The sequence below is a fragment of the Copadichromis virginalis genome, linkage group LG9 (genome assembly GCF_057382275.1).
Source record: "Copadichromis virginalis isolate Kocher_CV1m ecotype Utaka linkage group LG9, C_Virginalis_male_GT1.1, whole genome shotgun sequence".
NCBI lineage: Eukaryota > Metazoa > Chordata > Actinopteri > Cichliformes > Cichlidae > Copadichromis > Copadichromis virginalis.
This window is the reverse complement of record NC_140626.1, coordinates 22,497,136-22,517,980: the sequence shown is the minus strand read 5'-3', so window position 1 is coordinate 22,517,980 and position 20,845 is coordinate 22,497,136. Positions and strand designations below refer to the sequence as shown.

Sequence of the window (20,845 nt, the reverse complement as noted above, 5' to 3'; positions counted from 1 at the left end):
AAACGCTGGGCTCAATTACTTTTTTGTATCAGCCATAGGCTGCACATTGATTAAGCAAAAGATTCAAATACCAAGAAGTAAATTAAACTACTTTCTAAATATCGCACAACTCAGGTTTCAGAAAATTATACATCGTCACGAGCTATTTGCCATTTGAGTAAAAAGAGCACCCAAGTTTGCTGGATTGTCATGTAATTAACAATGCGAAGGTTATGAACAGATTACATTAGAGGACAGTTAAAGCTCATTTATAAATATCTGTAATTCATTATAACCTTGCAGGAATACATGTAATGTGTCAGGAATCTCAGGCTGTCCTGCAAAACCAATAAAAACCTTCAAAGGAAAAAAAAACTCTGGTGTGATACTAAAGCTGCACAGACACCAGATGAAAAAACAAAACATAATTTTAGCTTTCATTCATTTGATCAATCCTCAGCTTCTCTTTAGGTGAAAAACACGCATTGACTTTAGGATTCAGTGGCAGGGTGCTGATCAGAGCTGGAGCTTTTCTCCATCTAAGAGCTGAGGGTGTAAAGGGATTCCTGCCACATCAGCACTATTTCTGCTGCTCCCTCAGCGCAAACACTGGAACACCCCCCTGTCCCTGCCTTTGTGTTTATCTATTCACTTTAGCACTCTCAACACTCAAGACTGCACACTCAACCCTTATAATGCTCACATAATGCACACTGGTAATGTGTTTTACCTTCCACTGACTCACATCGACAGCAAATATCCATCACTGCGATGTACAGCAATGCTTCAGCCATGTTAACTTTGTTCTGGCTGATTGCAGAAGCAAATGACCATTAAACAGATTGCCATTAAATTCTACACAAGCATTTGTGATCCCTAAGAAATGAATCCTAACAACTGTAGTGATTCCCTGCCTTTTTCTCTTGCTCAATTAGCTGGCAAAGGATTTCACTGATCCAGTAAATTATTACCACATCTTCTAAAGAGATTAGCACTTTAGACTCTACAAATATTCATGGTCCCCAGAGTAAGACTTTAATGACTTTAATGATCAGTGACTTTCCCTCCACAATGAGGTTGAAATTTGGAGTAATGTGCCAGCAGCTACTGGATAGATCGACACAGTAATTGTCACAGACGTTAACTGCAAATCACTTCACCAGAAGTTTATACTACTCTATACTGTGACAGCAAAACAACTGACTGTGTATTAATGATGGATGGATACTGTGTTTGATTACAACCCACAGTGAAGTCTCAAACTGTCTCGAGTTGTCTTGGTGTTTTGAAAATGGACGATCTGACCGAGAAACCTTTAATTACAACGTTGGCATCGCGAGAGCACCAAATTGAATATTTCCTTTCAAATACAAGTTGAGATATGAGATGAGTTCAGGATCAAAAAATAAGGTCAGAAAACAAAAATAAACAAAGACAATATTACCCACCTTTGAAAAATGAAGCCCTCGTGGAAATGCCTTAGACCTCCATTTTATCTGAACACCACCAGATGCAATACTTGTAGTTACAAAAAGACTTCCAGTCTTATAGAAATCTATGGGTATCACTTTGGGAATCACTGCACTAGCAACCTGTAAACTCTCAGTTATGCCTGCTGTTAATGATATCCCAGGTTATCCTTTTTTCCCCCTCTAACTGGGAGCATAATTTATGAGGCTAGCACTGCGTTGTATTAAATTATACTTGAGGGTACAGATGAAGGGAGCAAAGCTAATCACATTTCCATTAGCCTCAGCTTTGTTTTGTGCTAATACAAAACATTAAGAAGTTGATTATGGTTAATACTGACTCCACTAAACAACAACATGTTATCACAGCTACTAATTAATGACAGTCTTAATATTATTAACAAGGTTTAAAAGAGGCCCACTGGGCAAGTCTTCAAGTGGACGGCTGACGCTGCGTGCGCTGTAGCTGTGATTTGGACCACGAAGACCCAGCTAACCCCTCACCCACATCAACACCCAGACTAACACGCCCACGTCTAGGCACACAAGCTCTGTGGATCCATTTCACCCCCACAGAGAACTCAACAGAAGAGAGTCCACTGAGCTCTGCCTGTGTCAACATGTCTGTCAGCGTCAGGGGGGCGTTCAACAGGCAGCTGTAATCCCAGAAAACTACATTCAATATTCATGCATCTGTCAGCTTCTTTTTCAGCTGTAAAAAAAAAAAAGTACCACTCAAGATGGCAGCGTGTAATTGCGTCGGGCTGTTAGCAGCTCTTAATCAGCTCTCATTTATTTTCTGCTCAGCCCACACAACAACTCGAGGGAAAAAGACACTTAATACAAACAAAACAAAACGGGTGAGGATAAGGAAAACGGCGGCGACAAACACCACTGAGCCGGCCTGTTTTATCCCAGTACGAGCATTAAACTGTTGTGTTAATCCTGTTTTTCGTGATGTGTGTGCAAACAGACATGCTGGATCGTTTCACTTGATCTCATTGTTTGCTTCCAAATGTTTGAAAGAGATATGTTAATCTAAATCAGCTCAGTCTAGCAAAACTCTGCGATAAACTACAGCAGTAACGAGGACAGGAACACCCGAGGCTTCGTGCACGTAAGGAAACCTCATTAGTGGAAAATACTTTCTCTACAGCTGGTGAGATTTAGCTTTCCAGAAACTGAACAATAAGACAATATTGTCTTTAAATATAACAGTGGAGACAGATACTACTGTATGCATAATACTTTTGGTTTCATCAATGCTGAAGATATTAATAAATTAAATGCGAATGAAACTCTGAAAATTAAGCTCTTTTTTTTTTAACATAAAATGTGTTTAAATGAGAAAAACAAAACCCTGAAATTATACAGCAAACATCTAGGCACGTGTTAACTTCACTTAAACTAGAAGTCCTCAAATCCTTTAAAATCTAAGCTTTGTTTCTTGAGGGAAAAGAAAAGTTGAAGTTGGAATTGACTTACTTGAGCCCAGGAATATCCAGTATATTGGAGAGGCCGGTCCAGTTTATGTCCACAAGCTGAAAAGGAAGTAAAAATGAGAGCGTGGCCATGGGTTAGACGGTAAGAATAGAAAGTGTGAATGACTTTAAATGGAGTCAGAACACTTGATGTTATTGTTTCCTGCTCCTCTATTATGCTGCAACACTGCACTGGTTATTTAGGATGGCGCCACACTGCTACTTAAAGTATAAAACAAACATTTCCTGTCATATATTAAAGCTAATTGTTTTTACCTTTTAGTTTTCAATTTGGGGTCCACTGACCTGTAAGTGTTTAAATGCATGCACGGTGTGCACAATTAGTTTATGAGTCACAACGGAAGCACAGAAAGCAGTGATCCTTGAATGGGAATGAATACAAAAGCACCTGCTTCCTGAAAGATTTATTAAAGCAGCAGCATCTGTCTGGGGTCTTGTTAGTTTACAGAATAATGAGGCTGGAAACACTGCACCTTCTAGTTTTGTGCACTGTGAAAATCTAGCAGCAGGTCAAATCTTGATGAGGTGCCGCGGTCAAAGTAAATCAAAGAGACCTGAGACGGAGGCATATCCTGCTCCGCTCAGTGGGCTTTGATCAGCTCTTTCCTCCAAGCTCAGGGACTTTTTTTTCTAATGAGCCTTTCCCACCCTACTTTTTTGTCCAACCTGCTCACACTGCAGCAGATGCACGGAGCTCTGCAGGGACGAGGAAAGCACTGCAGGGCTGTAAACCCTCAGACACTGTGCAAACGAGCTGGCCCCAGTGTTTTCTGGCATCTTCAACTCCTCACTGCAGGCATGTCATGTGCCTGCCTGCTTCAAGTCCTCTACCATAATCCCTGTCCCCAAGAAACCTAGGATCACTGGACTAAATGACTACAGACCCGTGGCTCTGACATCTGTGGTCATGAAGTCATTTGAGCGCCTAGTTCTCTCCCATCTCAAGACCCTCACGGCCCCCCTCCTGGACCCCCTGCAGTTTGCATATAGAGCCAACAGGTCTGTAGACGACGCCATCAACATGGCCCTACACTTCATCCTGCAGCATCTGGACTCCCCAGGAACCTACGCCAGGATCCTGTTTGTGGACTTCAGCTCTGCCTTCAACACCATCCTTCCAGACCATCTCCGAGACAAGCTTTCCCAGATGAATGTGCCTGATCCCATCTGCCGGTGGATCACTGACTTCCTGACGGACAGGAAGCAGCACGTGAGGCTGGGAAAGAATGTCTCAGACTCCCGGACCATCAGCACCGGCTCCCCTCAGGGCTGTGTTCTTTCTCCTCTGCTCTTCTCCCTGTACACCAACTGCTGCACCTCCACCCACCAGTCTGTCAAGCTAATCAAGTTCGCAGATGACACCACCGTCATTGGGCTCATCTCTGACGGGGATGAGTCTGCCTACAGGAGGGAGGTTGAACGTCTGGTGTCTTGGTGCAGCCACAACAACCTGGTGCTGAATGCCCAGAAGACAGTGGAGATTATTGTGGACTTCAGGAAGCACACAGCCCCACTCCCCCCCATCATCCTGACTGACACCCCCATCACCTCTGTGGACTCATTCCGCTTCCTGGGTACCACCATCACCCAGGACCTGAAGTGGGAGCCCACCATCACCTCCGTCATCAAGAAAGCCCAGCAGAGGATGTACTTCCTGAGGCAGCTGAAGAAATTCAACCTGCCAACACGGACGATGATGCAATTCTACACTGCAATCATCGAGTCCATCCTCACCTCCTCCATCACCGTGTGGTACGCTGGAGCCACTATCAGGGACAAACAGAGACTGCAGCGTGTTGTGCGCTCTGCTGAGAAGGTGATTGGCTGCAGACTCCCATCTCTGCAGGACCTGTACACCTCCAGGACTCTGCGGCGTGCACCCCGGATCTCAGCTGACCCTTCTCACCCTGGACACAGTCTGTTTGACCTGCTCCCCTCAGGCAGGAGGCTCCGGTCCATTCGCACCAGAACCTCTCGCCATAAGAACAGTTTCTTCCCCTCTGCTGTGGGACACATGAACAATAACCACATGACTGTCCCCGCCACTAACACATGACCCTACGCTGTGTCACTGCATCATTTCATGTCTGGCACTGATCACCACCTGCACTCATGTATATATCTATCTACGTAGCACTCATAATTCTTACTCTCATGTATATATCTCATGTATATCTCATGCACATATCTTTCTTTCTACATAGCACTTTAATTCTTATTGTCTGCACTGAAGCACCGCAGAAATTTCCTAATGTTGTAAACCTCAACATCTGGCAATAAACCCATTCTGATTCTGATTCTGATTCTGATTCTAAATGATGTAGGGGATGGTGTGGAAGGACACACCTATCCCTGCATATTGTGTTCAAAGAGTCATCAAGAGACTGTTGATGTATATATGAATAACAAAACTGTTGATAAGGGCACTGTCTTTAATCTAAGTGAAACGATTAAATGATAAAATAATATCTGCTTTGAAAAGCTTCTCAAGTGGGAGTATTTCCTGTTTTCCTCCCCTTCGTACATTATCATTTTAATGCCTTTGGGGTGTAAGACTATTGAAAAGTGAGAAAACTGCACAGAATAAGCCAGTTTTCTTGAGCTGCTCTTACACTCGCAGTGCAACCCTGAACTCTTCTAACACTACCCAGCAGAGCAGTATGCGAAAACGAAAACGCAGTAAATAGAAGCATTGTGGATTGGACAAAAAAAAAGATTTTAACCATGTGAGACAATGTAAGACAAGAGCAGGTAACCTCATGTGTCATGTGTTCTGCATGCTCATGCATCATCCAGCTATGGAAGAGGATTAGGGCCACCGAAAAAAAAAGTGGGTACGTCTTTTTTTTCTTCTTTTCCAGAATTCTGAGATTAATCTCCCAATTCTGAGATTAGGTCAGGTCTGAGAAAAAAGTCAGAATTCTGAGATTAAAGTCATAAATCTTAGGAAAAAGTCAGGATTTTGACTTTAATCTCAGAATTCTGAGAAAAAAGTCAGAATTCTGCTTAAAAAAAAAAGTCAGAATTCTGAGAAAAAATAATTTTGAGAAAAAAAAATTAGAATTCTGACTTTAATCCCAGAATTCTGAGAAAAAATAATTCTGGAAAAAAAAGACTGAATTCTGACTTGAATTTCAGAATATTGAGAAAAAAGTCAGAATTCTGTAAAGGAAGAAAAAAAAAGACATGCCCATTTTTTTCCCAGTGGCCCTAATCCTCTTCCATATCCAACTGGACCTCCTTGCTGAAACCAAATATATATTTTGCAAAGTAAATCTAAAGCAAACCCTCTCCTTATATATGCTACATGTGATAAAAGAGCAACTGCAGACAATGTCAGGACTCGATTTTACAGCTTTTTTTAAATTTTTTTTTATCAGGGTTCGATGGATGGGCTGGGTTTGGTTGCCCGCCCCCTTTTCTCTATTTACAGGTGAAGCTGCTGCTCTGCTCGGGTTTGGCATCACTGCTCGACCCTGAAGACGAGTTGTTCTGATGCAGCTATTCTTCACACACCTCTGGGATTAAGCAGACAGACAATGAGTATATCTGGGTGGATTGGTGGACTGGTGCCACAGTTCCTCACCTGTTCGCCACTGCCTCTATCCTTGCCTAGAATCTCCCTTGGAAACCTGTCTATTCGAACCGTTACTCCTCTCTGGGCTGGGACGTCACCAGCAACGCTCTGTTGCATTTATGTGCTGAGCCCTGCACAGGAAGGACTCTGGCGCTTTGCCTGTGCCACCTCGCAACCTCTGGAAAATCCCCTAAATCTGCTCAGTAAGTCCAATTTAAGTTTAATCATGACACTTTCAAGCTTTCAAAAGTGCTCAATAATAACAGTGTTTGCGATTCAGTCAGGTCATCGTTCATTCATTACATAAAAGTATAAAACTGTCATCTGAGTTGGAGTAGATGAATATCTTCTGCCTCACTGCAGAATGTGGTGCATCTTTTTATTTAGGCTGTGCTGAGTTGCATCAGTGCAATCACACCGTCCAGACATGGCCAAGACCTCTTCTGGTCTGGAAATGTGTCTGTTATGTTTGGCACCCAGCCTCAGATCTTGTATAACACAAAGGGGCAAAAGAACATGACTTACTTGAAGTCCAGAGAACACAATGTTAATATGTCAATGTCAATAATTTGCTTTATTAATTCTTTTTCTTTTTCCTCCAGGAACCCAATGTGATGTTGCTGGTGTAGGAGCTGAAAGAAGACTAAAGCACCTAAATGCATGTGCGGATATCTTTGCATGTGGGGAATTTACTGAGTGGAAGCTGCTTCTTCCTTCAGTCTCCAACAGTAATGTCTCCACCTTGAGCTTTAGTTCAGTGCCTGGGGTAAAAAAATAAAAATATGCCAAAGTAGGTCTGGCTTGATCTGCAGCTATTTAAAGCACCGCTACAGCTCCACTGGGCCCTCGCATTTGATATAAATCGGTCAAGCGTTTTTAAGCTGTGCAGCAGTGGCTCTGTCTAGGGGTTGAACCAGGAGAATAATGGAGCCTCAACTGGAAAATAATCGATGCGTAAGCAACTGGAAATGTAAATGCAAATCATGTGAACACTGCTTGCACCGCAAGAGCACAAACAATGTCCGACGGTAAGCACAGTGAAGTAAAAGAGACTGAAATTACGCTGGAAATTAATGCTGCAAATAATAAGAAACACGTCCTACTGTGATCCAGTCGTGACTTTGACTCAAATGACCCTTTTTAGCTTTAATTTATGTCCATTGTATCTGCATTAAAAGGCAAGGGAATAAGTAAAGCACAAAAACAAGATGCTTTATGAGGTGAAATGTTAGGCATAGTAAGAACGGTGAAATACTCAGAGGAGCATTTTAAATATTCAGGACAGCAGGATAATCATGCCAACCTTGGCCAGTGTAGTATTATTATATGTAATAACACAAAGTTGTCATTCTTTCTGAATGTCAATTGAGAGTATAACCCTGAATTAGTAATGTGCTGAACTGTGATGCCATCTTGGCTTTGTGGTTAAACAGCCTCCACTCTATTCATGCTGCATTTCATCAAACTGCAGTGTCATTATAACCTCAGCTGCTCCTCTGTTAAGTTAGTCTGACTGATAAAGTTACTCAGTTCAACATTATTAGCTTATGCACTTACTGGCTTCTTCAAGAAGAACAAAGACAGAGCTCCGACGAGAGGTATATCACCCAGCAACGGCTCCATCACCACTCTCAACACACCGTGGATCTATGGAAACATAAGAGGAACAACACGTTGATATCCACAAACACAAACAGAAAGCTACAGGGAACTCACACCCTGCTGACCCCTGACATTCGTCAGCAGCAGTGCCGCTGGAGCTCTAGCGCATGACAGGTTGGAAACTCTATCGCTGCCTGACTTCACACCTGCCCTGTGTGATCCTCCACCTTCTTCAAAACATATTATGACAATTATGAGGATTATGGTTTAGTGCTTTAGATGTATCATGTGGAACACCACACAGCTGCTCTAATCCTGCAGAATGGGAACAAAGGAGGTTTGAATTCTAGCACCAGTATATTTGTTGTGGAGTTATATTCCTTTTTTGGAGGAATGACAGTCAGAAAATGTTGTCCGAATGGAAAGTGAATTACGCCAGTAAATCCGATACTAATGACTAAAGCCCCTGTGAAACTAAAAACCAATAGTACTCTTGTTTTTGTGTTTGCAGGCAGTTCTTTAGACTTAAATGTATTTCTCTATTTCCTCTCTCGCTCTGTTAACTGTGAGATTGAATCAGCTCCTTAGAACATAAAACTTACACAAAGCCAGAACGGTAAAATCAAGTCCTGGAACGTCAAAGAGAACAGGTAGAAAAAGTTAAGCTTCATTTAGGTGCAATAACTTGTGCAAAGATCACACCAAAAGTAAGTGGTGGTGTATTTCACACAGAGCCGTGGCAGTTTCTTGCTGGACTCTGGAGTATTTATAGCAATATTGACAAAACTGTCCAAAGGAATAATAATGGCTTAAAGGCATGGTGACCTAGGCTGCCAGGAGACTGGCAGGGGAAACAACAAAATATGAACATTTAAAATAATGGACCTGCTAAAAAATACTGCAATTTAATACAACACGTGATTTATTTGCAGGTTTAATGGGCTATTAGTGTAAAGCAGCAGTGGTTAAAAAGTTTAATCCAACCCATCTAAGCTTAATATGAAGCCAAACCCACCTTTGTAATTTTTGTAATATAATCCAGCTCAAATGTTGACTAATGTATTAGTGGATGATTATAGTCTACAGAGATACAGTATGCCTGGGTTTCATAACAGGGCCAGGGACAGACCTGACGGCACTGGGTCTCCAAGGAGGAGCACAGATTGCCTTTTTTCTGCCTGCTGCTACTCGACAGCAATACACAAAAGGGAGAAAGGAGCAGCAAGAATAACAACAACACACAGACACAAAATACTTCAGAGTAATTGGGCTGTGTAGTCAAAGGCAATCTTCCAAAGCAACATAATTAAGGTTTAGCTGTTTTAGTTTGTTTAAAACTTTGTTTAAGAGACACTTTTTAAAAATAAAGGTCCTCGTGATCAAATCAGAACAAACAGTAAAGCTTTTGAAAACACTATTTGTCTGTTCAAAGTCTGAGAATGTCTCCTTTGAATTATGATCTGTGTTTCTCTTGTTGGGATTTGTGATAGCTTCATTTTTTCCCACTGATCTTTCCTTGAGTTTGTTAGTATCTTCTCCACATATGTCTGGTATGCTGATTGTTTCTTATTATGTCTTGTCTTTGTGGTAGCGCCTGCAGTTTTCTGGATTGCTTTATTTACGTTGTTTTGTTACTGGACTTTGATAAGAAACAATCGGCTTCCATTATAAGTCATTTTCCTTTTTTCCAGCACAACACTAGTAGTTCTCAACATCAGAAACCCCTGATAGGTGTTGATATATATATATAAGAAAAGCAGGATTATTAATCCTGTAATAATAAAAACAAGAGCATGGACATTTACTTGACAGCTGAATGACTGGAAACTGGGGAGAAACTGTGGTAATGGTGGTGACACACAGTAAATTCACCAGCTTTTTTCTTTTGGGAGATATACCTGTCATGGTTCTAGGTTTCTGTATGTTATTTGTATGAGTTTTAGTTTCTATTTCACTTTTATTATTTCTTTGTTGTGCATCTAGTGTCCCCAGTGTTTCCCTTTGTCCTCTCTGCCTTGTCTCTTTGGTTGGGTTATCTGTGTTAATCACAGAGACATGAAAACTTCCTGTTTTGATTTGATAGTATTCTGATTTCCCCTGTTTTCCTTCCTCCTGTCTTACCTGCTGTTTTTCTGATTGTCTTCACCTTCACCAGTCTAGTGAAACTGAACACTTAGACCTGACAAGATCACCTCTTACTTGAGTTAACAGCCTTTTTGTGCATTGCTTCCTGCTGTGTTTCTGTTTCCAGTGTGCAGTCCTTATTTCTTACCAAGGGAAAGTACCTCTATGAGGATATGAAACAAAAAAAAAAAAGGGATTTCCTCACCTGGATGCTCTTGATGCCAGCTTTGCAGTAGTAGCGTTTGATGTCTACTTCGATCTCAGTGTTGCCAACAAAGCTGGGTGATAAAAAGCAAAAGTATGTCTCGTAAAAACCCTCTATCAGGGTTCCATCACTTTTTAAGACTTTGATTCAGGCCTTTGAAGTTCCAATCCTTTCCAGGAAATGTGAATTTAATGCTGTTTGCTGTGTATGCTATTCCTACAATGGATTCTCGTGTGCACAAAGCAGAAGATATTAACTTGCACAGACCTAAGTGGAAAGAGGCTATTTACATACTGACCTCTGCATGAAAGCAATGTGAGTTTCTTTAGCTGCATTGAAAACAGATACTCCAGTTGTTCTCGTGTTGTATTTTTAACAAAAGAGCCAAGCAAGTAGTGTCTATAACTATAATGGCAGGAGAGAACGCTAGACGATAAACATTTTTAGACAGGTTGGCTCACCTGATCTGCAGATCCATAATGATCTGTCGCTTATCCACGTTTTCCGTGTAAACCTTGACCCCGTTGATCCTCAGCGGCTGCAACATAACATAAGGAAGCATTACGGCCACTCCGTCACCCCTCCCAACCCCCACGTGGTTAGCACAAGGTCGACCCCTCTGCAGACCCCCGCACGGAAACTATTTGTGCAACGAGAGCATATGTCAGCGACATGCATGCACGTTCGTGTTCTAGCCACGGCGCACCCTCATCAGCTGACCCACGGCACCTGCTGCTAGCAGCTTGTTTTATCACATCGAGATGCTCACTTTGTCTCCCATGTCGAACTTGGTGAAGGAGAAGGTGCTGAGGTGGGCGTTGGACTCCTTCACCGCCGGCTCGATCACATCGTGGAACAGTTTTTCCACAAACTGGCAGATGTAGGGCCACATCTGTTTCACAGTCTAAGGGGATACAGAAAGAGAGAAATCAAAGAGTTTTGGAACAAATCAAAGAAAAATATTCATTATAGAGATGGACCGATCCGATATTACGTATCGGTATCGGTCCGATACTGACCTAAATGACTGGATCGGATATCGGAGAAAAATAAAAAATGTAATCCGATCCATTAAATATCACGAAAGCACCTCACAAAACTTGCAACACGCCATAACTCACCTCAGAACGTTAGCATGTCGGAGCAGTATGCATCACGTGATAGAGCGGCTGTGGCATGGGGACCTGTGGTCTGGATAGCATTTGGAGCTTCGCTAGCAACCCGGCATTTCATCTCCGACAAAGTTATCCCGAGAGAAGTAAAGCAAGTGTGTAAGTCCATCTCTGAATGTTTGTAAAGCATTCCTGCGTTAAGCTTAACGAGCGACTGCCTCTCGCTCTCCGGCTGCTACTTCAATCGTGAAACTGCTTAAATGATCAGCTGATCGGCTTTTCTGTCGCGAGTCTGTCTTTGTTTTTGGCCCACTTTGCACCAGAAAGAGGAAACCAGCGGGTGAACAACAGCAGCACGTTTAAGCTTGATCAGCTGTTGTTAGAATGTATTTAATATTACTTTCTATTCCAGGATCTTTTTCTATGTAGCTGAGGCTGGTAACTGTGCAGGGGCGGATCTAGCAAAGTTTAGCCAGGGGGGCCGATAGGGCATTAACTGGGAAAAGGGGGCACAAAGACATACTTTTCTTTCTTATTCTCATTTAAAATGTCTAGCTTTTAATAAATAATTATCTGACACACAAAGTTTTAATTTGATGTAAAATGAATAGAAGTCAATTACTGTATATAGTGACTATTAAGTCTAATATATATACCCTAGTAAGCTATAGTACTTTTTCCTTTGGGAAGGTACCATCTGTGCAGTCTGCAATTTTGTTGAAGAAAGATGTTGAATCTATTTAATATTTCTTGAAAAATAATTGATTTCTGTGCATTTTTTTTCACACTGCATCAAATTAAGGTTGATTACGTCGATTAAGCATCATGAGGTGGCGCGTGAGGGGTGGTTCCCTATTTTTTATTTATTTATTTTTGTTGTTGCTGGGAGTTGGAACCCTATTAGTTAGGTTGCTTAATATTTACGCTAAGTACTCTTTAAAATACCAGAATAGGGAGGATGGTGTAGGTCTAAGTTTATTAGATTGATCAGTATTGCTGAACTATGAAATATTTTTTTTGTATACAGGTATAACAGAATAGCTTTAGTGTAGTTGTTGTTTTAAACTTGAGTATGAACTTATACAAAATGCAGCAAGATATTTAAAAAACAGTTTTGTTGATTAAAAAACACTATATCGGATTCATATCGGTATCGGCAGATATCCAAATTTATGATATCGGTATCGGTATCGGACATAAAAAAGTGGTATCGTGCCATCTCTAATTCATTATATGATTATTCTAAAAGGATATAAAAATGTATTTGCTCCAGGACTTTAAACATTGAGGGGTACATCCTTTACAGTAAAATATTCAAAGTGTAGTTCTATTTAAGTCTAGTTCTATTTGTCAAACCCATGCACATCAAGCAAAAAGACTAACACATGAATGTTTTAAATCTCCAGCTTGCTCAGTTTAATGTATACTCAGGAGTGACTCCAAATTTACATCCTGGTTGCTATCATGGGATTCGCAAGGGTTAATGCATTTCACAGCGTTGCAGGAACGGGCCTGCATGTTAAGTCAGATGTGCTGCAGTGTGGCAACAGACAGCAAGAAGAGGAGAGTTAGCAGATGGCAACAGACATCCCATTTCCCACAGTTTTTACAAGGCATGAAAAACGAGGAGGGCTTCACTCAAGCAGGCAAATTCAAGAGGCAGCTGCTCGATTCGTTACCTTGTTCAGCCACTCCACCCGCTCTACATCTGGAAAGTGGACCTGCAATGGAGAAAACAGAACAGATCATCTCCTGGTTGGTTTCAGAAAGCCTTTTAAAGAAAAGACGGAACATGCTGTTTGTTAATAGAGCATAGGCGCATAGACAGATAGCAGGGTTGCCTAAAACTGTCATCCATCCATCCAACTTTTACCCATGTATGCAGTTTCAGGGTTGCTGTGGACCTTGAGCCAAACCCAGCAATCACAGGGCAAGAGGAACCTTCTTGCTTTGAGACGAAAGCGCATCCAAGTGCATAAAATGACCATAATCATAACTAACATGATGACTGCCCAAAGGCCTAATGACTGGCAGCTGAAGCTGTTTCCAGTTGTTGTCTGTTGATGTGTTTTTACAGTTTTTGGTTTTTTTCTTTTTCCTATATTTAGTTTTTGGATTTAGGAAGTAAAAACCACGCTCAGTGTGTGATCTGTCATTTCTAAACCTATCTCATGTTAAAGATGAGAGTCTTCACCCCATGTGCATTATATAACAGCAGCACGTAATTAAAACTAATCAGCCAAACACTTTCGATTACGATTTGTTAACATTTTTGTGAACCCAAGTAGATGTCAGACTTCCTGACGTTAACCATCTTTAGAGCCATGCTGCAATTTCAGCACAGCTAAGTTTACCAGTGTAAAAGATTATGGTCTAGATACTTATTTATTATTAATGTTTGCACTGAAGCTAAGAGTAAAGAGCACCCATCTCCTCCAGTAAAAGCTGTTCAAAATATTTGTATCTAATGGCAATTTAGTGGCTGTGGCTAATGTCATATTTAATTTTAAGACCTTTTAGGCTGTAATATCACATCAAACGAGAAGCAATAGCTTGACTATCAGAAATTTAAAATGTTGTTTTTGTGTTTTCAGGCAGTTTAATTGTTTATAACCTCACTACTAAAAGTTTCCAAAGGAGGAGGAGGAGGATGGAGTAACGTGTTCCTATTCTGATGCATGAGATTTACTATGGTTCGATTTTTGCTTTGCAGTCACTGCTGTAGGTGAAGAAAAAAGATGAAGATGCTCTTCAAAGATCAATTGTTTTGCAATCCATGTTTTCTTCTCTACCTAAAGAATGTTTCCATCATATGCCCTTCCCTTTATCATCATGCAGCCATGCTACATTTCTAAACACACATTTCTAACTAAACTTACACTCACGGATACGCAGCTGAGGATTGAAATAAATCAAACATGACTGATAGTATTTCCATCCTTCTCTAGTCAAACATTTTACATAATTTGTGGTCTGAGTCTGCTCTGCAGTTTAACTAATCTTACTGAATGACAAACGTAAATCACTGACTTAACAGGAGCTAAAGCAGAAACAAAGTCAATACGATGCATAATGGTGTTCAGCACTGCAGACACCAGCATAATAGAAAACAAATGAACCACGTCCTCTTCATCATTTTAATTTAAGGTGTTTATACCCTAACTTCAACAGAAGCCCTAATTAAGGCTCTTGTGGTGATACATACTGATGGCCACTTCATTAGGTTTACCTTTGAAACTGTTTCTTAATGTAAATATTGAATCTAATCTAATCACATTGCAGCGATTTAATGCATTTAGGCATCCAGACATGGTCACGGTGACCGGCTGTCTGGGTAAAAATGCCTTGTTGATGTCACAGCTCAGAGGAGAATGGCCAGACTGCTTAGAGCAGATGGGAAGGGGCCGCTTGTTACAACCAACGTATGCAGATGAGCATCTCTGAATGCACAAGATACCGAACCTTGGAAGTAGGGCTCCCACGATTAGTCGACTAGTCACGATTACGTCGACTATCAAAATCGTCGATGACCGATTTAATAGTCGACGCGTCGTTTGAAGCTTTGTAAGATCCCAAAAGACGCAGGAATAAATAGTAGGATTTAAGAGTGTAATAACGGACTGAAACAGAAGATGGCAGCACTGCATGTACAAGGATGCCAGCTGCCGTTAAACCCCGAAGAAGAAGAAGTAGCTGCGTCCCAGAAGCGGCAGCTTATTATTCTTTCTGGGTCACAAAATAAACGTTTAGCATATTTTCAGGCGAGAATGTAGCTGTGTAAACCTCAAATATCTGCTCAGTTTATCAAGACACCACATAACAGACGTTTTCGGAGACATCTGTTACCCACTAGCTCGATAGCTAGCCGGGGGCAAGGCTCACTAGAGCCGTGAGAACACCGGACTCCCGGCAAATCGTTTTCAAACCCACGGCTGTCTTTTGCTACTCAGGTCAAACATATATAAGTCACTTAGATCAGCAGTCCCCAACCCCTGGGTCTCGGACCGGTACCGGTCCGTGAGTCGTTTGGTACCGGGCCGCGAGAGTTGAGGCTCAGGTGTGAAATGTATGGTTTTCAGGGTTTTTATCGGTTTTCAGCGTTATTTTGTTATCGTTTTTATCGTTTACTCGGTTTTCCTTGGTCTTTTCACGTGTGTTATGAATAAATTTTCTTTTTGTCGGTACCGGTACTAGTTTTATTTTGTTGTACTTATCTGCGACACCTTAAAGGCCGGTCCATGAAAATATTGTCGGGCATAAACCGGTCCGTGGCGCAAAAAAGGTTGGAGACCGCTGACTTACATAACTTAAAAATGTTATTGTTTGGCTTTTTTTTTGTATTTTATTTGTTCCTGAGTAAATCGGTTTGGCTGAGATTAAAGTTATAGTTTTTACACAGCTGAATAAAAGTCAAGCAGACAACTGATTATCAGAAGTGTGAGATGCTGGAGAATATACTCCAGTGTCCTGTTATATTTTAGATAGCAAGGAGTTTATTAAACCGAAACAATCTGCAAATTTCATTAAAATTTAATAAACTATCATCTTGTCTTTATTTTTAGTTAGCAAATACCTTAAACACTTAAAGCTGTAAGCTAATGATAGTCATATAAGAGCAGATGCATGCTGGTGCAATAAGCTGTACGTCCAATGGATGCATGATCTGATTAGTCGACTAATCGCAAAAATAATCGGTGACTAGTCGACTATCAAAATAATCGGTTGTGGCAGCCCTACTTGGAAGCAGCATAGGTGGAACGGCAGATTGACATTATGGATGTGCAGCAGCAGCTCAGTCAGTTTTCAAAGAGGGGTCAGTCATGCTTTCATGAATATTTCCCTACTTCCTGTTTCCCTGGTGCTTCATTAAACTGCAGTTTGTGCCTCGTGTTGGGCTGTCTCTCTATATTTTGCTGTGTTTCGAGTTTTGTGCTTCTTAACATTTATAGTATCGATTGTGTTTCTTATTGCCTTTTATGTTTCAAAATCCCATCTAGGAAAGTACACTACAAACTAGCTCAAGGTATAAATGCTGTGATGCATGGCATGGTTCATATTACATATTTGCACTATAAAGATGTAAAAAATAAAATAAAGATGAAGTGAGGCAACTGGCTGGACCTATGGTGAGACACGATGTGTGAAGAGACAGCATCATTTCTCATGGATTCAGCAAAAGTGCTTATCCGGCGTTTATGTCAGAGTGTGAGAAAAGCAGTGACATGAGCAGGGCGACAGAGAAGAAAATGTCACAGCTATCATAAAAGATTCCAGAAATAATATAATCCTGTGGAGGAGATGCTGGAAAAAACCTCATTAATACCCCTGACACAGTGACCTCATTCACAAATGTAGGTGAGGTAATGATGAGTCACTTCGCAGCAAATGTTTCCTTTTAAGCGCTGAGCAAGAATCAGGGAAACATATCTTAATTATTTCGTGTTATGCCGAAGAGTCGCTGAGCCCTGCCTCTTAAAGACATAATTAACAATTTGCCTGGGTTTTGAATAAAAGATGGTTATTCTCACTGTCTTCAGACTGCTTATCATGGCTCGCTGAGTCCACGTCCTGCAGCTAATAACACAGGAAAATATTAAAGTCTAAACACAATGTCAGCAGCAGAAGCAGCAGAAATGGGGTTTAATTCAGCTGATATTGTATCAGGATTTCAGCCAAGTAATGCCGTCCTCTGGCAGAAGGTGCATGTTAACCCTTTAAAGCCGATCCGATCAGCTGTTCGTAACACTTCCTACCTCCATCAGCGCGAACTATCGCATGTCCGCCATGACCTGCGTGAAACCGGAAGTGACGTCATTTTGCGGAAATGTAGTTTTTTACCTTCAGGGCCTTATGAGCCTATACTGGTGTTTTTAATAGTTATGTTTGACTTTAAGACTTTCTGTATCATTTCTGGGATGCTTAGGACTCAAAGTGCACTGCTGGAAATAGTTTATATTTTTTTTTGCAAATTTGCATCATAATATTTATTTTCGTTTTTCCTGCAGTATATAAAAATTGGTGTATTTCAAAAACAAAACTATAAAGACACTCAAAATAAATTTCCTGTGATGGAAAACTATTTTGTGCAACTTTTTTGTATTTGCAGTTTTGAGGGATAAGCTTCTTAAATTTCTCTAACTAGAAATATATGTTAAAAAAAACAAAACGATTTTCAATTTTTTTGTAGTTTATTGCACTTTTTTGCAATTTATGTAATTACTATGCACTTAATGCATACATATTATTAAAATTTGGGCTATAATGGTTGTATTGATGTATAGCAACTTGAAATGCTCCCAAAAATGGCACTACAGCATGTAAAAATATAATATAAGCTCTGGCGGACTTGGTTCTATGGTAGGTCTTAAAGGGTTAAGGTCTCATATAATGCAGACAATCTGAGCCCTCTGAACGACACCTCCATCTCAGTTTGTACAGCACATATTGCTCTTACACTGCTGCTATGTAAGATCAGAGAAAACAAAATGTACAAATAAACTGTGACCACAGGGTTCAAGGAAAACACGACTATATCTACTGCATCTGTAGTACAGTTCTGTGCCTGTAATATTCACTGGCCAACTTCAACAATGCAATAAATATGTTTGCATTTTCTAATTTACAGCTTATATTCCCTTCATATAAACTGTACGGGTGATAACTTTTCTTTAATAACTCCCTCATTTGTTGAAAACACACACTAATTATTTCAACTTGTGGGTCTTAATATAGTTTAAATACGCTCTGCTACTAAACAACATCATGAAAAACACATGATATACTGGAATTGTTATAAAAAACCCTCAATTTTAAAAGGATAATTTGATTTAAAAAGGCATAAGCAATGCATTCAAGGTCAGTGATGTAAACCGGTGGCAGTTCAGAGCTACGTTACTTTCTCTAACAAGCTAAAGTATTCTAAGCATGAAATAAATGCCACAGCGTGCTGCTTTTGTTGTTTTCCACTGCAAGAGAAACAAGGCAGGCGATAATAGTCTTCACGGTATTCCTGCTGACAAAAAGAGGTGCAGAACATGCTTGTGGAAATCAACAACTTTCAAAATCCCGAGATCTGTGTTCTTTGCACTCCTGATGCATTAAGTCCATTTAAAAGAACAAACCAAAGCACCGTGTCACCCATTTTCTCCCATAAGTAGCCTGATAGCAAGTCAAAATTGCTTTGAGAAATCCAGCTGGGCAGCAAGCCATCTTCTCCGACACTGAACCAAGGTGACTATCTGCCAGTTCAATCAGCTCAGCAGTGCACACGTGTTCAGTGTTTTCAAATTAAATCTGATTCCGTGGCTCAGACAGATAGAGACACATCGCATGTCAGCAGGTGCGCGCAAGCTAGGAATAATGGCCATTGTTTACAACAATGAGAATGAAACTACCTTGGAGAAAAAAGCAAGGACTATATAATGGCAGTTGATGCTAATCTCTATAAAGAAGTAGAAGAAGACAGGGCGATCTATTTGTTGACCTCTAACAGCTGATGCTCTTGCTTTTTTATCTTCATCTTGATATAAAGTTTTGATTCATGTCTGGTATGTTTTCCTCATTATGCTCTATTACAAAATGAAATAGCTGAACAGATACATCAACGCAATGACATCACCACCCTGAATGGCGGTCTACGTGTGAAAAGATTTTTTCATTATTCCTAAAAACTAAGACAGAGCATTCAATGTTGTTTATATCAGATATTAATGACTAATGCCAATAATAATGAGCTCTACATGAAGGCTAAAATATTCAGCTCCAGGTGCCATAACGGTCCATCTTTTATGTACAGTCCTCGGGCCTCACCAAATATGAATGCATTTACCTTTCATTTTATAACCATTTTCTTCATCTAGCAAAATGCTTTTTAAACAAGAAGAGCCATTTTCACCTGAATGCTCAAGGTTTTTCATTCGAAGTCTGTGCCGCTCAGACTGTAAAATTTAGCCAAGAGCTATGTGCAAAACTGTTGTGACGCTTCCACGGACACTTTTAGTGTCAGTAGCTGCCACACCAGCTGACTACTGAGTCACTCTGGACAAATGCAGGTCAGGACATAAACTAAACTGGAGAAACTGGAACTGGCAGAAGTGCATTTTAGCATGGGGTGTGGACGCACAAAAAACCCAACAGTGTGAAAGAAATGTCATCTTTATATGTGTAGTGGGGAGAAATCTGCAGCAGCCAAGATTTAAGAGCTATAACTGGAAACAGTGAAATGTGCTCAGCTTGTCAGGCTGGAGGTTGTCAATCATTGTGAAGCCCCAGAAGATCCATGTTGATTTCCCATGAGGACACAATCCTGCTGCTGGTATGATCACAGTTTCATAAAGAACAGACTTAAAACAGGGGGGGGGGGGGGGTGCTGAAGCCAATTAATAATTTCTCTTTCCTTTAAGTGGGATGCTTTCCCTCGATCCCATCTAATTCCTCCGCCCCCCTTTAATGGCATCAATGCATCCTCAGCCGTGTGTCAGCAGAATAGGCTTTTAACTTTTAGCGAGGCTGTGCCGCAAACTTCCTCTGAGTCGGATACAGAAAGTCTCCGTTTTGAAGACCTACAAGTTATTCAGTCATTTCATTTAAAGTTTATTTGAGTTTCATTTTTTTGCTGAGAGAATACGGCTCAAATTCACTCAAAACTAATTACATGAATGGTCTGGACCACCCAGACTCTCTGGGGTCCTATAGGAGGGTTCAGTAAAGCAAATTTCTCTTCCCCTTTTGAGTTTTATGGAAGATACAAAGTTTACTCACATATATGATCTTTTACAGTCACATTATTTCTCTCAAGTGACCCCAACCTTTAATGTTGAGACTTTCTAACCCTAAAAGCACTAGTCGTGAGAAAATCCATGTGTGAAAAAAATTAGCCCTCTTCCAAAGCCTGGAATTAACCTGTGAATTTTTTTTCTAAATATAAATTATAACTGTGGAATTATCCACTTTTCATTTGAATTTAGACTGATTAAGTGGGACCCAAAGTATAGCTTCTTACTGGTTTATAAACTGGTTTGCCAAATTAAACCCTAAATTGTTAAACCCAAGGATGGACCTCTGCTCTGTCTTAACATTTTGCCAAGATAACGTGCTGCAGAAATAGACTGACTTACTACAAGTGACATAGCCAGTCTGAATCCCAAAATAACAGAGACCCCGTGGGCATGTTTCCTTCCCAGCGTGGTGTCTCGTTTACCATTGTACCCTGCTGTATTTAGACTGGGGCTCTGGTCTAATGTCACTGCTGCGGAGACAGCTGCCCCATCACAGCT

The 20,845-nt window shown here is 40.7% G+C and overlaps 1 protein-coding gene across 4 annotated transcripts in view; it reads right to left on the bottom strand.

The window, feature by feature from the left end:
- esyt2b (extended synaptotagmin-like protein 2b) overlaps positions 1-20,845 on the bottom strand; it is a 41,388-nt gene that overhangs the window by 19,357 nt on the left and 1,186 nt on the right. For all 4 annotated transcript variants that reach the window (XM_085468236.1, XM_085468237.1, XM_085468238.1 and 1 more), the window contains exons 2-7: positions 13,250-13,291; positions 11,228-11,362; positions 10,920-10,996; positions 10,459-10,531; positions 8,085-8,174; positions 2,934-2,989 (exon numbers count right to left, since the gene is read on the bottom strand). In XM_085468236.1, coding sequence (XP_085324362.1) covers positions 2,934-2,989; positions 8,085-8,174; positions 10,459-10,531; positions 10,920-10,996; positions 11,228-11,362; positions 13,250-13,291 — 473 coding nt within the window. The remainder of the gene's footprint in view (positions 1-2,933; positions 2,990-8,084; positions 8,175-10,458; positions 10,532-10,919; positions 10,997-11,227; positions 11,363-13,249; positions 13,292-20,845) is intronic.